Raw genomic sequence first — 27,840 nt, forward strand, 5'->3', positions numbered from 1 at the left:
AAAAATTAAAATGGTTGGCATTTCAATTCATTAGAGTATAATATGTTGTTGTGTGAGAATAGAGGATCTAGTTGGTTTCTGATGTTATTATTTGTTGGGAGTTTCAGTACTTATACTTAGTGTCAAGTGATTAAGTTGGAGGAAGGCGATAGGAAAATTTTTTTTTCTTGTAAATATTAGTAAAATCTAGCTGATGGGGGAATGGCTCAAACAACACGTATTGTAGGATATGTTCCTCAGCCTAGCTATGAAGGACAGGTACGTGTGATTAGTAATATTATTGTAGTAAAATATATTTAAGTCCTAAGGATATATGTCTTGAACGAGTTAGGTCATTGATGACGTGAAATAAATGAAACCTGGATATATAGTATACGTGCTTGTATTGTATACTTGAATTAAGAATATATTTTCCATTTGAAAAACACCAAATTTGCGTAAAGCTAAGGTTTGCGTCATGCTTTAAAAGGAATTCAAGAATGGAAGCTAGGTAGCATATTTATGATTACCATAGTTAATTTCCTCTGATGACACTAATGTACAGATTATTATATCTTGGTAATTTTGGTATGTTGATCCATCATAGCTCATACTAATATATCAAGAAACCCCAGAATTCACTGGTCATTACTTTTACACATGTTTTTCGTTTACTATACAATACTTCCAAGTTTATGGACGCCACTTATATTTTATGAATTTGTAAGAAACACAAATCAAGCTTCCCTCTTAACAGAACAAAAGTGATTCAGACTCGGGTAGCATGATCCGAAGCAGAATTTTCATCCGATGAATAATGATTGAACAACATTGGTAATTATGATGATTAAGGAAAATGGGCAATAAGAGAAAGAACCATGAAATTGAACAGCTTAATGAGAACCCTAAAACATTTCACTCAGGAGTCAAAATTTACTATAATTTTTAGTATTACAGTCCAAGTATTCCAACATTTAGTATTATAGTCAGAATATATCGTTATTGTTGGGGTCTCCCTGGATAATGAAAACTGCCAAATACCACTGAAATCCAAGAGGATTACATTGTGAAATACACTTGTAATGCTACAGAAGACCCAGTTGTCTAAGGAAATTCATACTGGGGATAGGGGAAAAAGAATACTTCCCACATATTCCCTGTGTGTTGTGGAAGGCAACTTAAAGGGAAGGGAGCTGGGGAGCAGGAAATCCTCCCCTCCCATTTTTAATTTAATTTTCCAAAGGAAGGAACAGAGAAGGGGGCCAAGTGAGGATATTTCCTGTAAGGGTCAGTCTTCTATTCTTAATGCTACCTTTAACACAGAAAATGATGAATATTGTATGAAAAAAATTGTTTAATATATTTTGATGTATGTTTTTTATGTTTTGTGATCTCCATCTCGGTTGTGACACCATACATCCTGGTTTCTCAGATAAATGGGAGTTACTCGAGTAAAAATGTATTACATGAACATCATATAAGAAAATTAAGATAACTAAGAAAGAAATTTTATAGGATTCAACTTAGAAATAGAAACACAGTAACTGGTGATACAAACTTAATCTCTTTATTCATGTGGGTCTCATATAGTATTACAGGTATGTTTCACCAACTTTAATGCAATCCTCTTGGATTTTGGTGATTTTCTGGTTGTATTTAGAACAGGGATACCACATTTATGTCATTTTGCATGCAGTGGGAAAAACTGAATACAGGGATACCACATTTATGTCATTTTGCCTGCAGTGGGAAAAATGAACATACTTATTGGACTTGGTTAGTAAACAAACCTCCCACCTACTGATTGCAGAGACATCGTAGCGTTCATTTATTTGTCATATAGAAGATAGGGTGCAGCTAGAATACTAGAGGAATTTAGGTGTGGCTTGGGTAGTTCTGTTAGTTTCTTAGGTATTCATCATGCTCCTCTTTTTCCTTGATTACCATAGCTCTCCTCTTCATTATGTTTATTATTGTAGGACGAAATTAACTGTTTACATAGCCTTGTACGTAGGCTACATAAGTAATGACTTATGTAGCCAGACTTCATTATGCTGAAGGGAAAAGTCGTAAAGGATGCTCCAGGTATGTCGTAGATAACTTATGTAGCCAGTGTTAAATATATTGAGGGTAGAGTTTGGTTCTAGCTCTGCATTGAAGGTTAGGTTAGGTAATATACATAATCCTCATTGCCTCATATTGTGATCTGTAAGCTCTACTCTAGCACTATATAACAGTCACTCTGTAGACAGGTACCATGGCTACATAAACTCTTATGTTGAATGATTGTTGGTTCCCTGATTGTGTTTTTTTATAGAAATTGTGCTACCCAGACCTAAATCACCTCTTTGAAGCAGAAGGAAAAATGTATTTGTTCCAGATTTAAAAGTTATTTCTGGGGTTCCCCCAAATTGAAGTGCTTATACCCTCTACAGTACCATATTCACTGGACATTGGTTGTTTTGCTGACTAATCAGCATCAGTTTCCAATTGCAGTTTTCCCAACTGGTAAGTTTTCCTCTATTTTTACACTATCTGGATTTATCAGCTTCTTAAGAAGGACTGTTTTTGCAAATGGTAATTATCAGAAAATGACACATATGAATTTGTCATCTTCATTCTGCTTTTGTGGAATTGTTGTTTAGTGTATAGATAAGGAAATAAGAGTGGTTTCTGAAAGGATTTTTCACAAAGATTCTTCAAAGCAAACACCTGATCCTCACATCCTTTACTGTGATGCTCAGTTCATGCCACCACCTTCTCAATCATTACTCATTTATACAACTAACCAGGTACACTCAACAAACTTATATTTCCATAATTCAAACACTCACATTTGTTCCCTTAACCTGCATACAGTGGCACTTTACCCACATTCTGGCAGTCCTCAAGGCACCTCACCATGATCCATACTTTCAGTGAAAATCCTAAATAACCAATCATCAACACAGTCACCCCTTTCTTGAGATTCAACTGCAGTATCATCCACTTCTGCTCTCTTACCACATTTTATCTAACACAAGGTTTTCACCACCTCTTTTCACCAAACCTCTTGCTATGACTTTCACTTTCCATACTTTCCCAACCCAAACACCCTACATCCGTTACCATATTATCAAACACATTCAACAATCCTTCAAAATACTCCATCCACCTCTTCACCTCATTTCTGCTTGTTACCACTTCCCCATTGGCCCCCTTCACTGATGTTCTCATTAGATCCTTTGTTTTTACTTGCACTCCTTCCCACTAAGTAATACCCTTATATCTCTTTTTTTCTTTCTCTAAGAAGTTAGCTTTGTCATCCTACCACTCACTACCCTTTCTCAGATGCCCATATCCCACATGCCATGCACCTCTCTTGCACGTGCCAGCAATGCTTTCCAGTATCTCCAGTTCCTCACCCATTCCTCAAGCTTTGTTCACTCTCAGCTTTTACTATTCTTTGCTTAGTCTCTCCTGGTATTTCCACGTAAGTCTTTTAAGCTTATTTTCATAGCCCTTGTCTCATCCATACCATTTCCTCTTCTCCAAAAGTTTCTATAATTTTTTACCCTCACCTCCACATCCCACTAGCTTCCCCTCTCAGCATGTACATACCCAAGAGTCTCTTGCATGCCTATCAATTAGCATATAATCCAATATTGTGTGCTTACCATCTTTCCTACTCCATGCATACTTATGTATGCCTTTTATGAATGAGGAATTTCCAGTCACCACTCCTTTTTCAGCACACAATGCCACAAGCTGTTCTCCATTTCCATTCATCTTACTGAATACCCCATTCCCTTAGTTATACCCTTTGCAGTCACATTACCCACTTTTGCCTTTAAATCATCTATCAGTGATGTCCAGTCTCTTACATCAGAACTGATAATACATTCACTCAGCTTTTCCCAAATCATTCATCTTTCTTTGTCAGACTTCTCATGACTAGATGCATAAGCACTAACAGTCACCCACCTCTGGTACTCTACTTTCATATTTACTCATCAGTAGAGAGTTCAGTTCTTTACACTCACACATTCCCACACCTTCTTCAGCAAAAGTACTATTCCTTCTGTAGCTCTTGCCCTCACTCTGATTTTACCCATAAGACATTCCCAAATCTTTGAAAACACCTTTGAATATATCTATGGCAAGTTAAGCATCTTTAGAAAGTATGGGAGGAATTGGATGTATACCTTCATAGCGTTATTTTTGGCTTTTGCTAAGTTAGGTTAGGTAAAGTTAGGTTAGGTAAGGTGATGAAGCATTTCTTCAACTCTAGAGTTATGAACATATGGATCAAGTTCAGTAAGTGACATTGTAAATCTTGAAACTCATAAAATAAAAAATTCAAAGATAAGTAGTGGGGTCCCAAAAGAGTAAAGCTACTTCCCAGTATATGCCTATAGATATTGATATGGACACACAGCACTCACATAGATATATGTATTTATTATATGTTTTGGTGATGATGATATTGTCTGGAACTTTTTCATTTTATATCACTTGTACTATAAGTAGATGTGTAATATCATTAAATTCTTTGCTTACAGATTGAACCAACTAAATTGCTGCGATTGCGTGTTATAGGTGGTAGTGGTTTAGCAAAGAAAGATATATTTGGTGCCAGGTAAGTGCAGTAATTGTAATGGTCATATTTATATCTTTTCTTTGGTTTCTTTTAGTCCAAGAATATCTAGTTTTTTACTCCATAGATTACATCAATTCATGTTTTATGTCTCTGTAAGTACTTTTGTTAATTGTTCCAATCCAGTTTCATGGCTCCTTTATGGTTTTCATGCAGGGGTTACAGTGCTCAGCTAGCAAGCTCTGTTTGGAATGGTTTAGTTCATGGCTCCTAAATGAGTACCCCAGCAAAGCTAAGATCCTTCATTGTTTACCTGAGGGATGTGCTCAGTAGGGCATTACTCCACCTTGAGATTAAATCCCTAGCATTCTAAATCTGGGTGAGATTTAGAAGATAATTATATTATGATGAAGAGTGGAGCCAAAGAAAGAAGGTACGGTAAGGTATGTATGTATATGTACGTTTATGTGCGTATATGTATATATATGTGTATATGAGTGGATGGGTCATTCTTCACTGTTTCCTGGCGCCACCTCGCTGAAGTGGGAAACGGTGATCAAGTATAATGAATATATATAGGGGATAGGAGAGAAAGAATGCTTCTCACATATTATCTGCATGTCGTAGAAGGTAACTAAAATCGGAGGGAGTGGTAGCTGGAAATCCTTCCCTCCCATTTTTAATTTGCCAAAAGTAGGAACAGAGAAGGGGGCCAAATGAGATATAAGGCTATAAGGCGAAGTCCTCTGTTCTTAACACTACCTCCTTAATGCTGGATATGGCGAATATGAATGAAATATATATATATACATATATATATATTATTTTTATTATAATTTTATCGCTGTCTCCCTTGTTAGCAAGATAGCGCAAGGAAACAGATGAAAGAATGGCCCAACCCACTCACATACACATGTATATACATACATGTCCACACATGCACATATACATACCTATACATCTCAATGTATACATATATATATACACACACAGACATATACATATATGCACATGTGCATGATTCATACTGTGTGCCCTTATTCATTCCTGTCGCCACCCCGCCACACATGATATGAAAACCCCCTCCCCCCCGCATGTGCATGAGGTAGCTCTAGGAAAAGACAACAAATGCCACATTCATTCACACTAAGTCTCTAGCTGTCATGTATAATGCACCGAAACCACAGCTCCCTTTCCATATCCAGGCCCCACAAAACTTTCCATGGTTTACCCCAGACGCTTCACATGCCCTGGTTCAATCCATTAACAGCACGTCGACCCTGGTATACCACATCATTCCAATTCACTCTATTCCTTGCACGCCTTTCACCCTCCTGCATGTTCAGGCCCCGATCACTCAAAATCTTTTTCACTCCATCTTTCCACCTCCAATTTGGTCTCCCACTTCTCCTCGTTCCCTCCACCTCTGACACGTATATCCTCTTTGTTAATCTTTCCTCACTCATTCTCTCCATGTGACCAAACCATTTCAAAACACCCTCTTCTGCTCTCTCAACCACACTCTTTTTTATTACCACACATCTCTCTTACCCTTTCATTACTTTATCAAACCACCTCACACCACATATTGTCCTCAAACATCTCATTTCCAGCACATCCACCCTCCTGCGCACAACTCTATCCATAGCCCATGCCTCGCAGCCATATAACATTATTGAAACCAATATTCCTTCAAACATACGCATTTTTGCTTTCCAAGATAACGTTTTTGACCCACACATTTTCCAACACTCCGAGAACTTTCGCCTCCTTCCCCTCCCTATGATTCACTTCTGCTTCCATGGTTCCATCCACTGCCAAATTCACTCCCAGATATCTGAAACACTTCACTTTCTCCAGTTTTTCTCCATTCAAACTTACCTCCCAAGTGACTTGTCCCTCAACCCTACTGTACCTAATAACCTTGCTCTTATTCACATTAACTCTCAGCTTTCTTCTTTCGCAAACTTTACCAAACTCATTCACCAGCTTCTGCAGTTTCTCACATGAATCAGCCACCAGTGCTGTATCATCAGTGAACAACAACTGACTCACTTCCCAAGCTCTCTCATCCACAACAGACTGCATACTTGCCCCTCTTTCCAAAATCTTGCATTCACCTTCCTAACAACCTATCCATAAACAAATTAAACAACCGTGGAGACATCACACACCCCTGCTGCAAACCAACATTCACTGAGAACCAATCACTTTCCTATCTTCCTACATGTACACATGCCTTACATCCTCGATAAAAACTTTTCACTGCTTCTAACAACTTACCTCCCACACCATATATTCTTAATACCTTCCACAGAGCATCTCTATCTACTCTATCATATGCCTTCTCCAGATCCATAAATGCTACATACAAATCCATTTGCTTTTCTAAGTATTTCTCACATACATTTTTCAAAGCAAACACCTGATCCACAGATCCTCTACCACTTCTGAAACCACACTGCTCTTCCCCAATCTGATGCTCTGTACATGCCTTCACCCTCTCAATCAATACCCTCCCATATAATTTACCAGGAATACTCAACAAACCTATACCTCTGTAATTTGAGCACTCACTCTTATCCCCTTTGCCTTTGTACAATGGCACTATGCAAGCATTCCGCCAGTCCTCAGGCACCTCACCATGAGTCATACATACATTGAATAACCTTAGCAACCAGTCAACAATACAATCACCCCCTTTTTTGATAAATTCCACTGCAATACCATCCAAACCTGCTGCCTTGCTGTCTTTCATCTTCCACAAAGCTTTTATTGCCTCTTCTCTGTTTACCAAATCATTTTCCCTAATCTTCTCACTTTGCACACCACCTCGACCAAAACACCCTATATCTGCCACTCTATCATCAAACTCATTCAACAAACCTTCAAAATACTCACTCCATCTCCTTCTCACATCACCACTACTTGTTATCACCTTCCCATTAGCCCCCTTCACTGATGTTCCCATTTGTTCCCTTGTCTTATGCACTTTATTTACCTCCTTCCAAAACATCTTTTTATTCTCCCTAAAATTTAATGATACTCTCTCACCCCAACTTTCATTTGCCCTCTTTTTCACCTCTTGCACCTTTCTCTTGACCTCCTGCCACTTTCTTTTATACATCTCCCAGTCATTTGCTTTATTTCCCTGCAAAAATTGTCCAAATGACTCTCTCTTCTCTTTCACTAATAATCTTACATACTTTCCCAAACCACTCTTCCCCTTTACCCTTGAGCTTCGTTTCACTCAGAGCCAAAACATACAGGTTCCTTTCCTCAAACATACTACCTATCTCTCCTTGTTTCTCATCTTGGTTACATTTACACACATTTAGACACCCCAGTCTGAGCCTTCGAGGAGGATGAACACTCCCTGCGTGACTCCTTCTTCTGTTTCCCCATTTAGAATGTTAAAATACAATATATATATATATATATATATATATATATATATATATATATATATATATATATATATATATATATATATATATATATATATTTTTTTTTTTTTTTTTTTTTTTTATACTTTGTCGCTGTCTCCCGCGTCTGCGAGGTAGCGCAAGGAAACAGACGAAAGAAATGGCCCCACCCCCCCCCCCGACACATGTACATACACACGTCCACACACGCAAATATACATACCTACACAGCTTTCCATTGTTTACCCCAGACGCTTCACATGCCTTGCTTCAATCCACTGACAGCACGTCAACCCCGGTATACCACATCGATCCAATTCACTCTATTCTTTGCCCTCCTTTCACCCTCCTGCATGTTCAGGCCCCGATCACACAAAATCTTTTTCACTCCATCTTTCCACCTCCAATTTGGTCTCCCTCTTCTCCTCGTTCCCTCCACCTTCGACACATATATCCTCTTGGTCAATCTTTCCTCACTCATTCTCTCCATGTGACCAAACCATTTCAAAACACCCTCTTCTGCTCTCTCAACCACGCTCTTTTTATTTCCACACATCTCTCTTACCCTTACGTTACTTACTCGATCAAACCACCTCACACCACACATTGTCCTCAAACATCTCATTTCCAGCACATCCATCCTCCTGCGCACAACTCTATCCATAGTCCACTCCTCGCAACCATACAACATTGTTGGAACCACTATTCCTTCAAACATACCCATTTTTGCTTTCCGAGATAATGTTCTCGACTTCCACACATTCTTCAAGGCTCCCAGAATTTTCGCCCCCTCCCCCACTCTATGATCCACTTCCGCTTCCATGGTTCCATCCGCTGCCAGATCCACTCCCAGATATCTAAAACACTTCACTTTTTTTTTTTTAACTTTCTAAAATGGGAAACAGATATATATATATATATATATATATATATATATATATATATATATAGGTGGGTTGATTAGAAAGGGTAGTGAGTGGTGGGATGAAGAAGTAAGAGTATTAGTGAAAGAGAAGAGAGAGGCATTTGGACGATTTTTGCAGGGAAAAAATGCAGTTGAGTGGGAGACGTGTAAAAGAAAGTGACAGGAGGTCAAGAGAAAGGTGCAAGAGGTGAAAAAAAGGGCAAATGAGAGTTGGGGTGAGATTAAATTTTAGAGAGAATAAAAAGATGTTCTGGAAGGAGGTAAATAAAGTGCGTAAGACAAGGGAGCAAATGGGAACTTCAGTGAAGGGCGCAAATGTGGAGGTGATAACAAGTAGTGGTGATGTGAGAAGGAGATGGAGTGAGTATTTTGAAGGTTTGTTGAATGTGTTTGATGATAGAGTGGCAGATATAGGGTGTTTTGGTCGAGGTGGTGTGCAAAGTGAGAGGGTTAGGGAAAATGATTTGGTAAACAGAGAAGAGGTAGTAAAAGCTTTGCGGAAGATGAAAGCCGGCAAGGCAGCAGGTTTGGATGGTAATGCAGTGGAATTTATTAAAAAAGGGGGTGACTGTATTGTTGACTGGTTGGTGAGGTTATTTAATGTATGTATGACTCATGGTGAGGTGCCTGAGGATTGGCAGAATGCGTGCATAGTGCCATTGTACAAAGGCAAAGGGGATAAGAGTGAGTGCTCAAATTACAGAGGTATAAGTTTGTTGAGTATTCCTGGTAAATTATATGGGAGGGTATTGATTGAGAGGGTGAAAGCATGTACAGAGCATCAGATTGGGGAAGAGCAGTGTCGTTTCAGAAGTGGTAGAGGATGTGTGGATCAGGTGTTTGCTTTGAAGAATGTATTTGAGAAATACTTAGAAAAGCAAATGGATTTGTATGTAGCATTTATGGATCTGGAGAAGGCATATGATAGAGTTGATAGAGATGCTCTGTGGAAGGTATTAAGAATATATGGTGTGGGAGGTAAGTTGTTAGAAGCAGTGAAAAGTTTTTATCGAGGATGTAAGGCATGTGTACGTGTAGGAAGAGAGGAAAGTGATTGGTTCTCAGTGAATGTAGGTTTGCGGCAGGGGTGTGTGATGTCTCCATGGTTGTTTAATTTGTTTATGGATGGGGTTGTTAGGGAGGTGAATGCAAGAGTTTTGGAAAGAGGGGCAAGTATGAAGTCTGTTGGGGATGAGAGAGCTTGGGAAGTGAGTCAGTTGTTGTTCGCTGATGATACAGCGCTGGTGGCTGATTCAAGTGAGAAACTGCAGAAGCTGTTGACTGAGTTTGGTAAAGTGTGTGAAAGAAGAAAGTTAAGAGTAAATGTGAATAAGAGCAAGGTTATTAGGTACAGTAGGGTTGAGGGTCAAGTCAATTGGGGGGTGAGTTTGAATGGAGAAAAACTGGAGGAAGTGAAGTGTTTTTGATATCTGGGAGTGGATCTGGCAGCGGATGGAAACATGGAAGCGGAAGTGGATCATAGGGTGGGGGAGGGGGCGAAAATTCTGGGAGCCTTGAAGAATGTGTGGAAGTCGAGAACATTATCTCGGAAAGCAAAAATGGGTATGTTTGAAGGAATAGTGGTTCCAACAATGTTGTATGGTTGCGAGGCGTGGGCTATGGATAGAGTTGTGCGCAGGAGGATGGATGTGCTGGAAATGAGATGTTTGAGGACAATGTGTGGTGTGAGGTGGTTTGATCGAGTAAGTAACGTAAGGGTAAGAGAGATGTGTGGAAATAAAAAGAGCGTGGTTGAGAGAGCAGAAGAGGGTGTTTTGAAATGGTTTGGTCACATGGAGAGAATGAGTGAGGAAAGATTGACCAAGAGGATATATGTGTCGGAGGTGGAGGGAACGAGGAGAAGAGGGAGACCAAATTGGAGGTGGAAAGATGGAGTGAAAAAGATTTTGTGTGATCGGGGCCTGAACATGCAGGAGGGTGAAAGGAGGGCAAGGAATAGAGTGAATTGGAGCGATGTGGTATACCGGGGTTGACATGCTGTCAGTGGATTGAATTGGGGCATGTGAAGCGTCTGGGGTAAACCATGGAAAGCTGTGTAGGTATGTATATTTTGCGTGTTTGGACGTATGTATATACATGTGTATGGGGGTGGGTTAGGCCATTTCTTTCGTCTGTTTCCTTGCGCTACCTCGCAAACGCGGGAGACAGCGACAAAGGGAAAAAAAAAAATATATATATATTTTTTTTTTTTTTTTTTATACTTTGTCGCTGTCTCCCGCGTTTGCGAGGTAGCGCAAGGAAACAGACGAAAGAAATGGCCCAACCCCCCCATACACATGTATATACATGCGTCCACACACGCAAATATACATACCTACACAGCTTTCCATGGTTTACCCCAGACGCTTCACATGCCTTGATTCAATCCACTGACAGCACGTCAACACCGGTATACCACATCGCTCCAGTTTACTCTATTCCTTGCCCTCCTTTCACCCTCCTGCATGTTCAGGCCCCGATCACACAAAATCTTTTTCACTCCATCTTTCCACCTCCAATTTGGTCTCCCTCTTCTCCTTGCTCCCTCCACCTCCGACACATATATCCTCTTGGTCAATCTTTCCTCACTCATCCTCTCCATGTGCCCAAACCACTTCAAAACACCCTCTTCTGCTCTCTCAACCACGCTCTTTTTATTTCCACACATCTCTCTTACCCTTACGTTACTCACTCGATCTAACCACCTCACACCTCACATTGTCCTCAAACATCTCATTTCCAGCACATCCATCCTCCTGCGCACAACTCTATCCATAGCCCACGCCTCGCAACCATACAACATTGTTGGAGCCACTATTCCTTCAAACATACCCATTTTTGCTTTCCGAGGTAATGTTTTCGACTTCCACACATTCTTCAAGGCCCCCAGAATTTTCGCCCCCTCCCCACCCTATGATCCACTTCCGCTTCCATGGTTTCATCCGCTGCCAGATCCACTCCCAGATATCTAAAACACTTGTTTTCATTCAAACTATTTGCCATTTCCCGCGTTAGCGAGGTAGCGTTAAGAACAGAGAACTGGGCCTTTAAGGGCATATCCTCACCTGGTGTGGTAATAAAAAGCGTGTGGTTGAGAGAGCAGAAGAGGGTGTTTTGAAATGGTTTGGGCACATGGATAGAATGAGTGAGGAAAGATTGACCAAGAGGATATATGCGTCGGAGGTGGAGGGAACGAGGAGAAGGGGGAGACCAAATTGGAGGTGGAAAGATGGAGTGAAAAAGATTTTGAGTGATCGGGGCCTGAACATGCAGGAGGGTGAAAGGCGGGCAAGGAATAGAGTAAATTGGATCGATGTGGTATACCGGGGTTGACGTGCTGTCAGTGGATTGAATCAGGGCATGTGAAGCGTCTGGGGTAAACCATGGAAAGTTGTGTGGGGCCTGGATGTGGAAAGGGAGCTGTGGTTTCGGACATTATTGCATGACAGCTAGAGACTGAGTGTGAACGAATGGGGCCTTTGTTGTCTTTTCCTAGCGCTACCTCGCACACATGAGGGGGGAGGGGGATGGTATTCCATGTGTGGCGAGGTGGCGATGGGAATGAATAAAGGCAGACAGTGTGAATTGTGTGCATGGGTATATATGTATGTGTCTGTGTATATATGTGTACATTGAGATGTATAGGTATGTATATTTGTGTGTGTGGACGTGTATGTATATACATGTGTATGGGGGTGGGTTGGGCCATTTCTTTCGTCTGTTTTCTTGCGCTACCTCGCAAACGCAGGAGACAGTGACAAAGCAAAATAAATAAATAAATATATATGTATATATTATCCCTGGGGATAGGGGATTAAGAATACTTCCCATTTATTCCCTGCGTGTCGTAGAAGACGACTAAAAGGGGAGGGAGCGGGGGGCTGGAAATCCTCCCCTCTTGTTTTTTTTTTTCTTAATTTTCCAAAAGAAGGAACAGAGGGGGCCAGGTGAGGATATTCCAAAAAAGGCCCAGTCCTCTGTTCCTAACGCTACCTCACTAACGCGGGAAATGGCGAATAGTTTAAAAGAAAGAAAGATATATATATATTTTTTTTTATCACTTTCTCCCGCGTTAGCGAGGTAGCGCAAGGAAACAGACGAAAGAATGGCCCAACCCGCCCACATACACATGTATATACATACGTGTCCACACACGCACCATATACATACCTATACAGCTCAATGTACACATATATATTACACACACAGACAAATACACATATACACATGTACACAACTCACACTGTGTGCCCCTATCCGTTCCCATCGCCACCCCGCTACACGTGGAATAACAATATATATATATATATATATATATATATATATATATATATATATATATATATATATATATATATATATTATCCCTGGGGATAGGGGAGAAAGAATACTTCCCACGTATTCCCTGCGTGTCGTAGAAGGCGACTAAAAGGGGAGGGAGCGGGGGGCTGGAAATCCTCCCCTCGCAATTTTTTTTAATTTTCCAAAAGAAGGAACAGAGAAGGGGGCCAGGTGAGGATATTCCCTCAGTGGCCCAGTTCTCTGTTCTTAACGCTACCTCGCTAACGCGGGAAATGGCGAATAGTTTGAAAAAATATATATATATATATATATATATATATATATATATATATATATATATATATATATATATATATATATATTTCTCACATACATACATCATACTTAGAAAAGCAAATGGATTTGTATGTAGCATTTATGGATCTGGAGAAGGCATATGATAGAGTTGATAGAGATGCTCTGTGGAAGGTATTAAGAATATATGGTGTGGGAGGAAAGTTGTTAGAAGCAGTGAAAAGTTTTTATCGAGGATGTAAGGCATGTGTACGTGTAGGAAGAGAGGAAAGTGATTGGTTCTCAGTGAATGTAGGTTTGCAGAAGGGGTGTGTGATGTCTCCATGGTTGTTTAATTTGTTTATGGATGGGGTTGTTAGGGAGGTAAATGCAAGAGTTTTGGAAAGAGGGGCTAGTATGAAGTCTGTTGGGGATGAGAGAGCTTGGGAAGTGAGTCAGTTGTTGTTCGCTGATGATACAGCGCTGGTGGCTGATTCATGTGAGAAACTGCAGAAGCTGGTGACTGAGTTTGGTAAAGTGTGTGGAAGAAGAAAGTTTAGAGTAAATGTGAATAAGAGCAAGGTTATTAGGTACAGTAGGGTTGAGGGTCAAGTCAATTGGGAGGTGAGTTTGAATGGAGAAAAACTGGAGGAAGTGAAGTGTTTTAGATAGCTGGGAGTGGATCTGGCAGCGGATGGAACCATGGAAGCGGAAGTGGATCATAGGGTGGGGGAGGGGGCAAAAATTCTGGGGGCCTTGAAGAATGTGTGGAAGTCGAGAACATTATCTCGGAAAGCAAAAATGGGTATGTTTGAAGGAATAGTGGTTCCAACAATGTTGTATGGTTTGCGAGGCGTGGGCTATGGATAGAGTTGTGCGCAGGAGGATGGATGTGCTGGAAATGAGATGTTTGAGGACAATGTGTGGTGTGAGGTGGTTTGATCGAGTGAGTAACGTAAGGGTAAGAGAGATGTGTGGAAATAAAAAGAGCGTGGTTGAGAGAGCAGAAGAGGGTGTTTTGAAGTGGTTTGGGCACATGGAGAGAATGAGTGAGGCAAGATTGACCAAGAGGATATATGTGTCGGAGGTGGAGGGAACGAGGAGAAGAGGGAGACCAAATTGGAGGTGGAAAGATGGAGTGAAAAAGATTTTTTGTGATCGGGGCCTGAACATGCAGGAGGGTGAAAGGAGGGCAAGGAATAGAGTGAATTGGAGCGATGTGGTATACCAGGGTTGACGTGCTGTCAGTGGATTGAATTGGGGCATGTGAAGCGTCTGGGGTAAACCATGGAAAGCTGTGTAGGTATGTATATTTGCGTGTGTGGACGTATGTATATACATGTGTACGGGGGGGGGTTGGGCCATTTCTTTCGTCTGTTTCCTTGCGCTACCTCGCGAACGCGGGAGACAGCGACAAAGTATAATAAAATAAATAAAATATAATATATATATATATATATATATATATATATATATATATATATATATATATATATATATATATATATATCCCTGGGGATAGGGGAGAAAGAATACTTCCCACGTATTCCCTGCGTGTCGTAGAAGGCGACTAAAAGGGAAGGGAGCGGGAGGCTGGAAATCCTCCCCTCATTTTTTTTTTTCCAAAAGAAGAAACAGAGAAAGGGGCCAGGTGAGGATATTCCCTCAAAGGCCCAGTCCTCATCCTCTGTTCTTAACGCTACCTCACTAATGCGGGAAATGGCGATTAGTATAAAAAAAATATATATATATATATATATATATATATATATATTTTCTTTCAAGCTATTCGCCATTTCCCTCGTTAGTGAGGTAGTGTTAAGAACAGAGGACTGGGCCTTTAAGGGATTATTTATTCATTATACTTTGTCGCTGTCTCCCGCGTTAGCGAGGTAGCGCAAGGAAACAGACAAAAGAATGGCCCAACCCACCCACATACACATATATACACATACACGTCCACACATGCACATATACATACCTATACATCTCAACGTAGTTTCGGTCAGGGAGTTATGCATAGTGAGAGCCATGGGAAGTGGTTTAGTGAAGAGAAGAAGATAAGGTGAAAGCCTTGCTTAAGATAGAATATGGTAAGGTAGCTGGAGTGGATGGTATTGCAGTTGAATTTCTCAAGAAAGTGGACTGAGTATGTTGTTCATTAGTTAGGATTTTCATTTTATGTATGGATCATGGTAAGTTGTCTGAGGTTTGGCAGAATGCATGTATAGTGCCATTTTATAAAAGTTTATCACCTATAGTCCTTCCTTGTGGATGTTGCCAACTTCCTGAGTGCTGTATGTATGTCTTAGAGATAGAAGGGACTCCTGGGGTAGGAATAATTAAGTCATAAGTAGTGTAACAGTAAGTATAGAAGTAATTCTCCCTTTTCTTCCCCTTGGTGTGTTGAGTGAGCATATATTTATTAATATTTGTGTGTAATTGATGGTATTTATTATTTCAGTGATCCTTATGTCAAAATTGAGTTAGTGAATGTGACAACAAGCGGAGATGATGATGTTGTTGACTGTGTTCTTACCAAAACAAAGAAGAAGGTAAAAGGAAAAATTGTAATTCAAGATAATGCCTTATTTTGTATATCTGAATTGAAATGAAAATATCACTTTGTACAGTACTGTTAGCTTTTTAGATTTTACTACTAGTATTAGGTCTGTTCTCAGTATTGCAATGTGGCACTCAAGAAAATATTTTGTGTAATTGGGATAATATGACATATTTCATCGTGTGCTATATTTTTCAGTCATTCATATTTTTCCTCATTTTTCAGACCTTAAACCCTCGATGGGATGAAGAATTTGTGTTTAGAGTAAGTATACTACATAAACATTATGAACAACAAAGTGATACTATGATAAGACACCATTGTGAATATTAAAGTATTTCTTGTACAATTGTGGAACGAATTTTGATTGTTGGAAATAAGTACTGTATCCTTATAATGGGTTCCTTACCCTCTTGGTTTCTTCTTTTGTTTCTTGTCATGTGTACATATCCTTACATTCATGCATAGATTAATGTGTCCTCAGCTGTCTTGTAACTGTTTTCTTATGATTTGTTGTGTTTCCTTTTCTTCACATAAACTAGATCATCTCCCTTACCAGAGTAAGATCATGGTATCCCTATGTAGCTGCCCTTGATGTATCCAAAGCTCTTGACAGGTGTGGCGTTGGGGTCTCATCTCTGAGCTCCCTTCTTTTGGCTTCCCTCCCTCACTTTTTCCCTTCATACATAGCTTCCTTTCGGATCACTGTGTCACCATGGCTGTAGATGGATCAGCTTCTTATCATTCCTCCACCAACAGAGGTATCACTCAAGGTTCTTACCTGTCTCCCATGCTTTTTTTCCTTTTTATCAACAGTTTCCTTCCACAAATAACCAATTGCACTCATATGCTAATGACTCAACACTTCTTTCCTCCTTGTCCTTCAAATCTGCTCCTTCTTTTCTCACTTGATCTACATCTCATGTTGTCATTGCTTACTCAGTAAACTCAGACATGGACAAGATTTCTCAGTGGGATAGACAAAATCTGGTTTAGTTTAATGTTTCCAAGACCAGTTTCTACCTATCTCTTTATCAAAAATTCCATGCAACTCTCCTTTCCCCTTTAATGGTTCAGTAAATACATCTCTTGATTCAATGAACATCCATTCTTTCTTGGAATCCCCTCATGATGGAAATAGCTAGGTCTGCCAGTAAGAAGTTGGAAGTCTTGTTGAGATATCAAAATTTCTTTTCTGTGAACAGCTGCTCTGTTTATGCATGGGACTGATCCATCCATGTATTGAATACTGCTCTCATATCTGGAGTGGTTCTAGCTCTTCATTATTACTTGACAGAGTTGAGTTGAAAGCAGTTTGACTTATAGACTCTACTAGGCAAACTTCAGAACTTGATTAGCTTGCCCTAAGCCACAATGTTGGTTCACTTTCCTGCTTCCATAGGTATTACTGTGTTTTGTACCTGAAGAGCTGGCTGCTTGTGTGCCCTCACCCCTTGGTAGACCATGCAACAAACGGCAAGCTAGTGTTACATGATTACTGTGTGGCTATTTGCAAGTCAAGGGTTGGCAATTTTGATAAATGTTTCTTTCCCTGCACTTTGAAGCCATGGAACTCTTCACCCTTTCATGTCTTTCCCAATAACTGTGACCAGGCACATTTTGAAAGACAGGTTTTACATTTCCTCCAAAATTCGTTAATGCTTTCCTATGTCTTTTCTTTTTCACTTTCATTAACCTCTCTGTATTTCAATTAAGGCCTGGTATGATGTGGACTTCTGTCCATGACTGGAACCTCTAACCTTTAAAAAAATTATGGGTGAAATTTTATTTATAGCAAAGACCAAGTGTGTAGTATTACCAGCTGTGTGGGTCACTTTGAAGCTGATAACCCAAGTGAATACCTGATGAAGTCTTTAGGGGTCTTCTACTGCCTGGGCAGTACCCAGGCCATTAGGATGAGTCGTTGGTTGACCAAGCTGTTAAATCCGCAGACCACCGGCCCACATAGTACTCCACAGCCTGGCTGGTTTGGTGCACTCTATAGAAACATGTCTAGAGCATACTTAAACTTCTCTACTTTGCATCTCATGGTGTTTCTGGTGATTGTAGGCAAGATGTTGTAGTGTTAAGGGGGAATGTTTCCCCAGCTTTTTCAAGCAAGTTTCCCTCAAAAGATATTCTTTGATATTCATAGTAAAGAGAAAATGCATTCTGTACGATGTGATGGCAGACTTTTATAAACTAGAATTTTGCTGCCCTTTAAATCAAACTTTTATTACTACCTGCACGCTGCACTCAGGGATCATGGGGTCTGTGCAGACTTTCGATATTTCTAAAGCTGTTTTTTATCAAGTTTTGTAAAGTTTGTTCAGCATTTGTGAGATGCATGTATCCCAGAAGAAACTCTGGAAGATTGATGTTGACAGGAAAGCATGTTCTGCTTACTGGCAGATGCGTGACTCCAAGGGAGAGGCGATGGACGAAGGTCTGACAACCTTGAAAACGGAGGGGACCAAGAGCCTTCTTTGCATTCAGCATTATGTAGAATTGCCTAAATCAACTTCTGATATTTTACTGTTACTGTAAAACTTGATACTAAAAAGTTAAGGGCAGAGATGTATGCCAGAACTTTAGACGCTGATTTTAGAAATTCAGAAGTATATTACTTGGAAAGTTATGAACCGATTTTCATTCTGTCAGTAGATCAATAAAAGGAGCATCAACTTTATGTCCCCTGAGTTGATGACGAGGGAAGATATGGAAATTTTAGGGTCATAAAACTTTCAAAGAATAATTTCTCAAAATATTCTACATGCAGTACAGTATTTTCCATGTATTTGAGAGTTTAAATGGGTTGTTTTACAGGTGTGTATGCAGGTAATTAGCATGCAATCGATATTATTATATATATTATCATCAAAAGTTGGGACATTTTATGGAAGAATTTTTGGGGTTTCATTTTTTCACAAAAGCTGTTCATGATATGTTCTTGAAATTATGAAAGAAGTTCATAACAATACAGCTTTATACCAGAAAAAGGCCAGCTTCATCAGTTAATATTTTGAATTTGGCAGAAACATAGATTGTAGGTGTTCTCTCTCTTTTTGTTAGTATCTCACCTTCGGATTTCAAGGGTAGTATTTTACAAAGCCTTCCGAGCCTGTAATGCCAATAGATTGTTATTTCCAAGTTGAAGTTGTGGACCTTACCTCTTAGGGTTTTCCACGTATAAATGATGATATACCTCACCTGGATGCACTGGAGGGAGTATGTGAGTTGTATTCACAATGGCAGCTGTTCTTCAGAATACCTCATCTTTAAGATATGCTTTATGTGTTGAAGGTAGGTTTTGGCACTTAGTTCTGCTGGCAGGTTTTTTTTGACAATGTCTGCTCCCTCAGTTTGCCGTTTTAAAGGAAAGAGCAGATTTTGCGTGAGCCCACCATGTGAAACAAAGGCAAAGAAGAGTGGAGTTCCCATGATTTCCATGGATCAACTGACAGTTAATTCAGGATTTTAGGCATAAAACTTTAGATACCTCACCAGTTGAGAATGTCCCTGGATCTTTCCTCAACCCACAAGTTACCAGACAGCTAGGTTCATTCCAAATTCTGTGCAAGCAAACCCTTTCATGCTTTTAAGATCCTCCTGTTAGTGTTCCTTTATCAAGAGGGAAAGGAGCTCCTTTCAAAACTAAAGCCAGTATGAAAATATATCCATTAAATCCAGTACAGCTGAGGGATTATGGTAAATCTCCAAGGATCCTGCTTCACATCTGCAAGCTTTTGTGTTCCTCCCTCCAATTGCATTCATTCAAATGAAATATTGCTGTCCCCTCCTTTAGGCCAAGAGTCCCTGCCAGGTCCTGGGAAGATACAGGTCCCTTCCCAAGCCTTTTGGTTGTTGGACTCTGACTGAGATTTCATATAATGAAGCTCCATCAGTAGAATCTGTTTTAGAGACCACTTTGTCTTGGAGAAAAGTTGAACCTCCATTCTCCATAAATTTTGATGCTCAGAGCTTTTCAAGTAGCCCACTTGCTGCCTGATGTTTCTTATAATTAGATATCATTTCAAAAGGAGCTTGGCTTTACACCTGCAAGCTTTTGTGTTCCTCACTCCAATTGCATTCATTCAAATGAAATATTGCTGTCCCCTCCTTTGAGCCAAGAGTCCCTGCCAGGTCCTGGGAAGATACAGGTCCCTTCCCAAGCCTTTTGGTTGTGGGACTCTGACTGAGATTTCATATAATGAAGCTCCATCAGTAGAATCTGTTTTAGAGACCACGTTGTCTTGGAGAAGAGTTGAACCTCCATTCTCCATAAATTTTGATGCTTTTCAAGTAGCCCACCTGCTGCCTGGTGTTTCTTATAATTAGATATCATTTCAAAAGGAGCTTGGTTTAGATTGTTTTTGAATTTCTTACTATAGCACCACAACCTTTTCTTTGGAAGTTGGAGCCATTTGATGCTAAGCAAACCCTCACAGAGATCAGACAGCAAATCTCAGTATTCTTTGAAGAGATTATCCAGGTTCCTAGTGTCATCAGCACTACCTTTAGGGAGAGACAGGATTTTCTTTGGCCTTCCTGACAACCTTTTTCCCTTGCAAGATTTTCTGGCTAATTATGATGTTTACTAAATTGTGGAAACAGAATTTCTTCTCAAAATAAAAATCAATCCAATATTGTCTTTAGCATTTTATAATTTTGTTGATTTAGAATGCTTAATCTTTCTTGGACTTTCTTTAGAGAGGTTTCAGTGATAAAGGAAGGGTGGAGTTCCCCCTGTTTTAAACTGAACAGCATTTTCCCAGGACTTGAGAAGTTAAGTGAGCTATGGAGATATTGACTTATTCTATGTTAATTCATCCTCTTTCTTGTATATTATTATGGAAAGTTTACTTAAAGTCTCTCTGATTTTTCCATATTTTGTGATTCCTTTTCTAACTGACATCATTTGATTAAGCAAAAGTTCTTTGGGAGAGTCTTGGGGCATGTCTTTAAAACAATTTTCAGCTCCAAGCAGAAAGACTTTTTTGCTGTTTATGATATCTAAGAACCTATGCAGATGACAGGCTGTCTTCTCTTGACAGAGGAAAGCAGTTATAGATGCTGCAGTCTTCAGCCTTCTGATTCCCTGTTTTCCCTGATTAGCAAAGAGGTGAACCTGTCTGAAGACCCATTTGATGACCTCCTGATACACACCACCTTCCTCCCAAACACTACTATTCCATGCAACTTACTATGTGCTCTCAAGAAACTTATGCCTTTGTAATTCAAACATTTGCCTTTGTCTCTATAGCCTTTTATACATTGTCACCATATGTGCATTCCACCAGTCCTCAGGAACTTCACCATGGTTCAATGGTTCATACATACTGGAAAATTCCTGATAAATCAATCCACAACACAGTCACCCACTTTCTAAAGATTTTCACTGGCAATACCATCCACTCCAGCTGCAATGCCACATTTCATCTTACACAAGGCTTTCACAACCTCCTCTCTTTTCACTAAACCATTTGCCATGACTCACTTTGCATACCTCTCATACACAGAGTTACATTCATAGATACATAGACCCAAGGCCCAAATAAGGTGGTGTGGCCTTAGCTTTACTTAAAAAAAGAATTGCACTCCTCTTAAAAGCAGTTAAAGAAAAGAATAGCTAAGCAAAGGCTCTCACCCCAACCTCCATTCCTTCTGGCATCATGCTGGAGGGAAACAGCTAGAAAAAGATACTGGGTAAGGATTAATGTGCCTGAAGGAAATTTTAATAGGAGAGTCATAAGGAAGAATAAACATGAATATGTCATGCATCCCATCACCAAAAACATACATCCTCTTCTACCCAAACATCCTACTTCTGCCTCCCAGTCATTAAACACATTCATTAGTCCTTCAGAGTTCTCACTACATCTCCTCTTCACCTTATCATTGCCTATTACCACTTCCCAATTTACCCCGTTCTCCAATGTTTTCAGTTTTTTCTCATACTGCCAACCTCCTTCCACAACATTTGCTGACACTCATTCACTCTTAGCTCACATCTGCCTTCTTTTCAGCACTTATACCTTCCTCTTGACCTCATGCCATTTTCTTCTGCACATCTCCAATCTTTTTCGCTCCTTCCGTTAGTACTACCCTTGAACCTTGCTTTTCTCTTTCACTAGCAACTTAATTCATTATCCCAACATTCACTACCCTTTGTTATCTGCCCTTTTCCCACCTTCTGCATGCCACACAGTTCTGTTCATGGCAACTGCTTCCTTAAATACTTCCTATTCTTTACCCACTCCCATAGCTTCATTTACCCTTACTTTTTTGCCATTTTACACTCAACGTCTGGTATCTCTTCATGCAAGCCTCTTTTCCAAGCTTTCTTACTTTCACCACCCTCTTCTCATCCATATCATTTCCTCTTTTCTGAAAACCTCTACACATCTTTACCCTCATCTATACCAAGTAATGGTCAGACATCCCATCAGCTTTCCGTCTTTGTGCATTCACATCCAAGAGTCTCTCTTTTCCTTGCAATCCAGTAAATCCTGTGTACCATCTTTCCTACTCCAGATAAACTTTTTTTTTTTTTTTTTTTTTTTTGCCGCTGTCTCCCGCGTTTGCGAGGTAGCGCAAGGAAACAGACGAAAGAAATGGCCCAACCCACCCCCATACACATGTATATACATACATCCACACACGCAAATATACATACCTACACAGCTTTCCATGGTTTACCCCAGACGCTTCACATGCCCTGATTCAATCCACTGACAGCACGTCAACCCCGGTATACCACATCGATCCAATGCACTCTATTCCTTGCCCCCCTTTCACCCTCCTGCATGTTCAGGCCCTGATCACACAAAATCTTTTTCACTCCATCTTTCCACCTCCAATTTGATCTCCCACTTCTCCTCGTTCCCTCCACCTCCGACACATATATCCTCTTGGTCAATCTTTCCTCACTCATTCTCTCCATGTGCCCAAACCATTTCAAAACACCCTCTTCTGCTCTCTCAACCACGCTCTTTTTATTTCCACACATCTCTCTTACCCTTACGTTACTTACTTGATCAAACCACCTCACACCACACATTGTCCTCAAACATCTCATTTCCAGCACATCCATCCTCCTGCGCACAACTCTATCCATAGTCCACGCCTCACAACCATACAACATTGTTGGAACCACTATTCCTTCAAACATACCCATTTTTGCTTTCCAAGATAATGTTCTCGACTTCCATACATTCTTCAAGGCTCCCAGAATTTTCGCCCCCTCCCCCACCCTATGATCCACTTCCGCTTCCATGGTTCCATCCGCTGCCAGGTCCACTCCCAGATATCTAAAACACTTTACCTCCTCCAGTTTTTCTCCATTCAAACTTACCTCCCAGTTGACTTGACCCTCAACCCTACTGTACCTAATAACCTTGCTCTTATTCGCATTTACTCTTAACTTTCTTCTTTCACACACTTTACCAAACTCAGTCACCAGCTTCTGCAGTTTCTCACATGAATCAGCCACCAGCGCTGTATCATCAGCGAACAACAACTGACTCACTTCCCAAGCTCTCTCATCCCCAACAGACTTCATACTTGCCCCTCTTTCCAAAACTCTTGCATTCACCTCCGTAACAACCCCATCCATAAACAAATTAAACAACCATGGAGACATCACACACCCCTGCCGCAAACCTACATTCACTGAGAACCAATCACTTTCCTCTCTTCCTACACGTGCACATGCCTTACATCCTCGATAAAAACTTTTCACTGCTTCTAACAACTTGCCCCCCACACCATATATTCTTAATACCTTCCACAGAGCATCTCTATCAACTCTATCATATGCCTTCTCCAGATCCATAAATGCTACATACAAATCCATTTGCTTTTCTAAGTATTTCTCACATACATTCTTCAAAGCAAACACCTGATCCACACATCCTCAACCACTTTTGAAACCACACTGCTCTTCCCCAATCTGATGCTCTGTACATGCCTTCACACTCTCAATCAATACCCTCCCATATAATTTACCAGGAATACTCAACAAACTTATACCTCTGTAATTTGAGCACTCACTCTTATCCCCTTTGCCTTTGTACAATGGCACTATGCACGCATTCCGCCAGTCCTCAGGCACCTCGCCATGAGTCATACATACATTAAATACCTTACCAACCAGTCAATAATACAGTCACCCCCTTTTTTGATAAATTCCACTGCAATACCATCCAAACCTGCTGCCTTGCCGGCTTTCATCTTCCGCAAAGCTTTTACTACCTCTTCTCTGTTTACCAAATCATTTTCCCTAACCCTCTCACTTTGCACACCACCTCGACCAAAACACCCTATATCTGCCACTCTATCATCAAACACATTCAACAAACCTTCAAAATACTCACTCCATCTCCTTCTCACATCACCACTACTTGTTATCACCTCCCCATTTGCGCCCTTCACTGAAGTTCCCATTTGCTCCCTTGTCTTATGCACTTTATTTACCTCCTTCCAGAACATCTTTTTATTCTCCCTAAAATTTAATGATACTCTCTCACCCCAACTTTCATTTGCCCTCTTTTTCACCTCTTGCACCTTTCTCTTGACCTCCTGTCTCTTTCTTTTATACATCTCCCACTCAATTGCATTTTTTCCCTGCAAAAATCGTCCAAATGCCTCTCTCTTCTCTTTCATTACTAATCTTACTTCTTCATCCCACCACTCACTACCCTTTCTAATCAACCCACCTCCCACTCTTCTCATGCCACAAGCATCTTTTGCGCAATCCATGACTGATTCCCTAAATACATCCCATTCCTCCCCCACTCCCCTTACTTCCATTGTTCTCACCTTTTTCCATTCTGTACTCAGTCTCTCCTGGTACTTCCTCTCACAAGTCTCCTTCCCAAGCTCACTTACTCTCACCACCCTCTTCACCCCAACATTCACTCTTCTTTTCTGAAAACCCATACAAATCTAGCCTCCACAAGATAATGATCAGACATCCCTCGAGTTGCACCTCTCAGCACATTAACATCCAAAAGTCTCTCTTTCACGCGCTTGTCAATTAACACGTAATCCAATAACGCTCTCTGGCCATCTCTCCTACTTACATACGTATACTTATGTATATCTTGCTTTTTAAACCAGGTATGCCCAATCACCAGTCCTTTTTCAGCACATAAATCTACAAGCTCTTCACCATTTCCATTTACAACACTGAACACCCCATGTATACCAATTATTCCCTCAACTGCCACATTACTCATCTTTGCATTCAAATCACCCATCACTATAACCCGGTCTCGTGCATCAAAAACACTAACACACTCATTCAGCTTATATATTTCCCCTTTTTAAGCCAGGTTTTACTAATCACCAGTTCTTTATCAGCACACAACTTCACAACTTCACCTTCATTTACCCTGCACAATTCCCCTTGATCCTCCAGTTATACCCTCAACTGCCACATTACCTGAATCTGCATTGGAATCACCCATCACTATTACCCAATCTCTCTTGCACCAGCTATACAGATCCTTTCGCTCATCTGTTCCCCGAACACTCACTTCTCTTCTTCATCCTTTTGGCTGCCAAGTGCTTAACCGCCAATAATTAACCACCTCTCATTATCCACATCCATTTTTACCCACACCATCCTGGAGCTCACTTCTTTACACTCTTTCACCACTTCTACAACTCTTCATACAATGGAATTTCTACCCCTTCCTTAGCTTTCAGTCTCACACAGACCCTAGACTTTTCCCTAAGACATTCTTAAACCATTCTTTCCCCTTATCCTTCTGCTTTGTTTCACTCAGAGCTAGATCATCCATGTTCCTTCCCTTAGACATACTATGCATCTTTCCCTCCTGATTTTGGTTACATCCAAACACAGACACTCCATCCTGAGCCTTCAAGGAGGATGAGCATCCCTCACCTGGCTCAATCTTGTTCCAACTTTTAGAAATTGAAATAGAAGGTGGGGAGGGTTTCCAGCACCCCTGCTCCTGCCCCTCTCAGTCACTTTATGTGACATGCAGAGAACACGAGGAAGTTTTCTTTCTCTCCTATCCCCGGGGATATATTATCATATATATTTCCCTTTGATTTTCTAGAATGTGCAGCTCTAGCTCTTTTAATCTTTCATGTTAATTCATATGCTGTAGTCTGTTTATTTCACTTGTGAAGTATTTCTGTATTCTCTCTATTTTGTTTAATTCTCTCAGTTTTACTGGTGATTGTACAGTCCAGTTCTGTTCAAGTTTTTTCCTATACAGTATGTACAGTAAACATTTTCAGCATTTGTTTGCCTGTTGTTACAATTGCTTTTGGTATTATTCCATCCTTATTTGGCTTGAAAGTACTGTCTTTTCAATATAATCCTGAAATTCAAGTTTTTCATGTTTAATAATTCATAAATATTTGATGTTTACCTCATTCTCTGTTCCTTTTCTTGTAAGGCTTCTGTATTTAGGCGATGAGATAAGATTTATTGTCTTGTAACTTTTTTATACAAATTTCTCAGTCCATCAAGTTATATTCTACCCATCTTTAGATATCATAATCTCTTTAGTTAGTGATGGTGATGAGGAAGGATGTGATAGCCAGGGAAGGAGGACATGGTGATAATGATGGAGGGTTTGGTAGCCTGAGAGGGGAGGAGTGGTAGTGGTGAGGGAGGTTGTGGTAGCCAGGGTTGGAAAGGTATGTTGATTGTGAGGGAGGGATGTGGTAGCCCTCAGCAGGAGTGAGCAGAAAAGATTTTGATGCCCAAATATGCTTCTTTATGATGAATATCATTGTAAATGATATTTTCTAATTTGTGTAATACCCTCCAATTCTTATTGTTTCCTGAAATATATAAGGAAGGCATTTTTCTGGCAAAATTAGACTAAATTAGGGAGCTGTGAGACCTGCTTTAACTCAGAGCATCAGCTCTATATTTTCTTGAGTTAGAGCAGGGTTCTGAAGGATTTTATGTGGCTATGCTGTAAGGTTGATATCTTACTGTGGTACATGATTATTCAATGTTGTGATGAAAGGTTATACAGAGTTTTATTATTGGAATCTCTGTGGTACAGGATGGTTCAGTATTGTGAAGAAAAGTCATTCAGATTTTTATTGCTAGAATCATAAAGTACCGAAAGAATAGTTTTTAGTGAGTTCAAATGCTCTTGCCGTTTCTTTTCATAACCATATTCCTATTTATAAGTAGATTAAACAGTAATTCAAATGGGACCAGTAAACTTTTTAAGATCAGCATTATTTTGATTAGTTTAGATGACTTTGAATATCTTATACAGGTGAAACCAGCAGAACACAAGCTTATATTAGAAGTGTTTGATGAAAATCGATTGACTCGTGATGACTTCCTGGGTTTAGTAGAATTGCCTCTGATCAGTCTACCTCGCGAGGTAGAAGGTCGACAGATTCCTCATCGACACTATAGACTTCAGCCAAGAAGGTAATTATGTGCAGTTGCACTTATTTTTTTTAACTGAAGTAAGATGAGAGTGAATCTTTAAGACTTGTATCATAATGAGTACATGTGATGTCTTGTATATTAGGATTATTTAGGTAAATTGCGGTATGTTATATCTATTCCTCATAATCTACTAAACCAGTGCCTAACATCCAGAGCCTAGCCCCTCTGTCTATTCCATGGTTTACTTTGTTAGCTTCACATGCCCTGATTTAGCCCAATAACAGAACAATACCCCTGTATACCGCATTAATCCAATTTATTATTATACCATGTGTGCCTCTTACTGTAGTGAATGTTTAGGCCCTGGTACCCAAAAGCTACCTTCACTCCACCATCCTT

At 40.1% G+C, this 27,840-nt stretch overlaps 1 protein-coding gene across 2 annotated transcripts in view; it reads left to right on the top strand.

Annotated features, from left to right (window-relative positions):
- Positions 1-121: 121 nt before the first annotated feature.
- Nedd4 (E3 ubiquitin-protein ligase Nedd4) overlaps positions 122-27,840 on the top strand; it is a 202,606-nt gene continuing 174,887 nt past the window's right edge. For both annotated transcript variants that reach the window (XM_071690428.1, XM_071690429.1), the window contains exons 1-5: positions 122-258; positions 4,521-4,597; positions 15,945-16,035; positions 16,269-16,307; positions 27,320-27,480. In XM_071690428.1, the coding sequence (XP_071546529.1) occupies positions 202-258; positions 4,521-4,597; positions 15,945-16,035; positions 16,269-16,307; positions 27,320-27,480 (425 nt within the window). In that variant the 5' untranslated portion in view covers positions 122-201. The remainder of the gene's footprint in view (positions 259-4,520; positions 4,598-15,944; positions 16,036-16,268; positions 16,308-27,319; positions 27,481-27,840) is intronic.

Source organism: Panulirus ornatus, chromosome 48, assembly GCF_036320965.1.
Source record: "Panulirus ornatus isolate Po-2019 chromosome 48, ASM3632096v1, whole genome shotgun sequence".
NCBI classification, from domain to species: domain Eukaryota; kingdom Metazoa; phylum Arthropoda; class Malacostraca; order Decapoda; family Palinuridae; genus Panulirus; species Panulirus ornatus.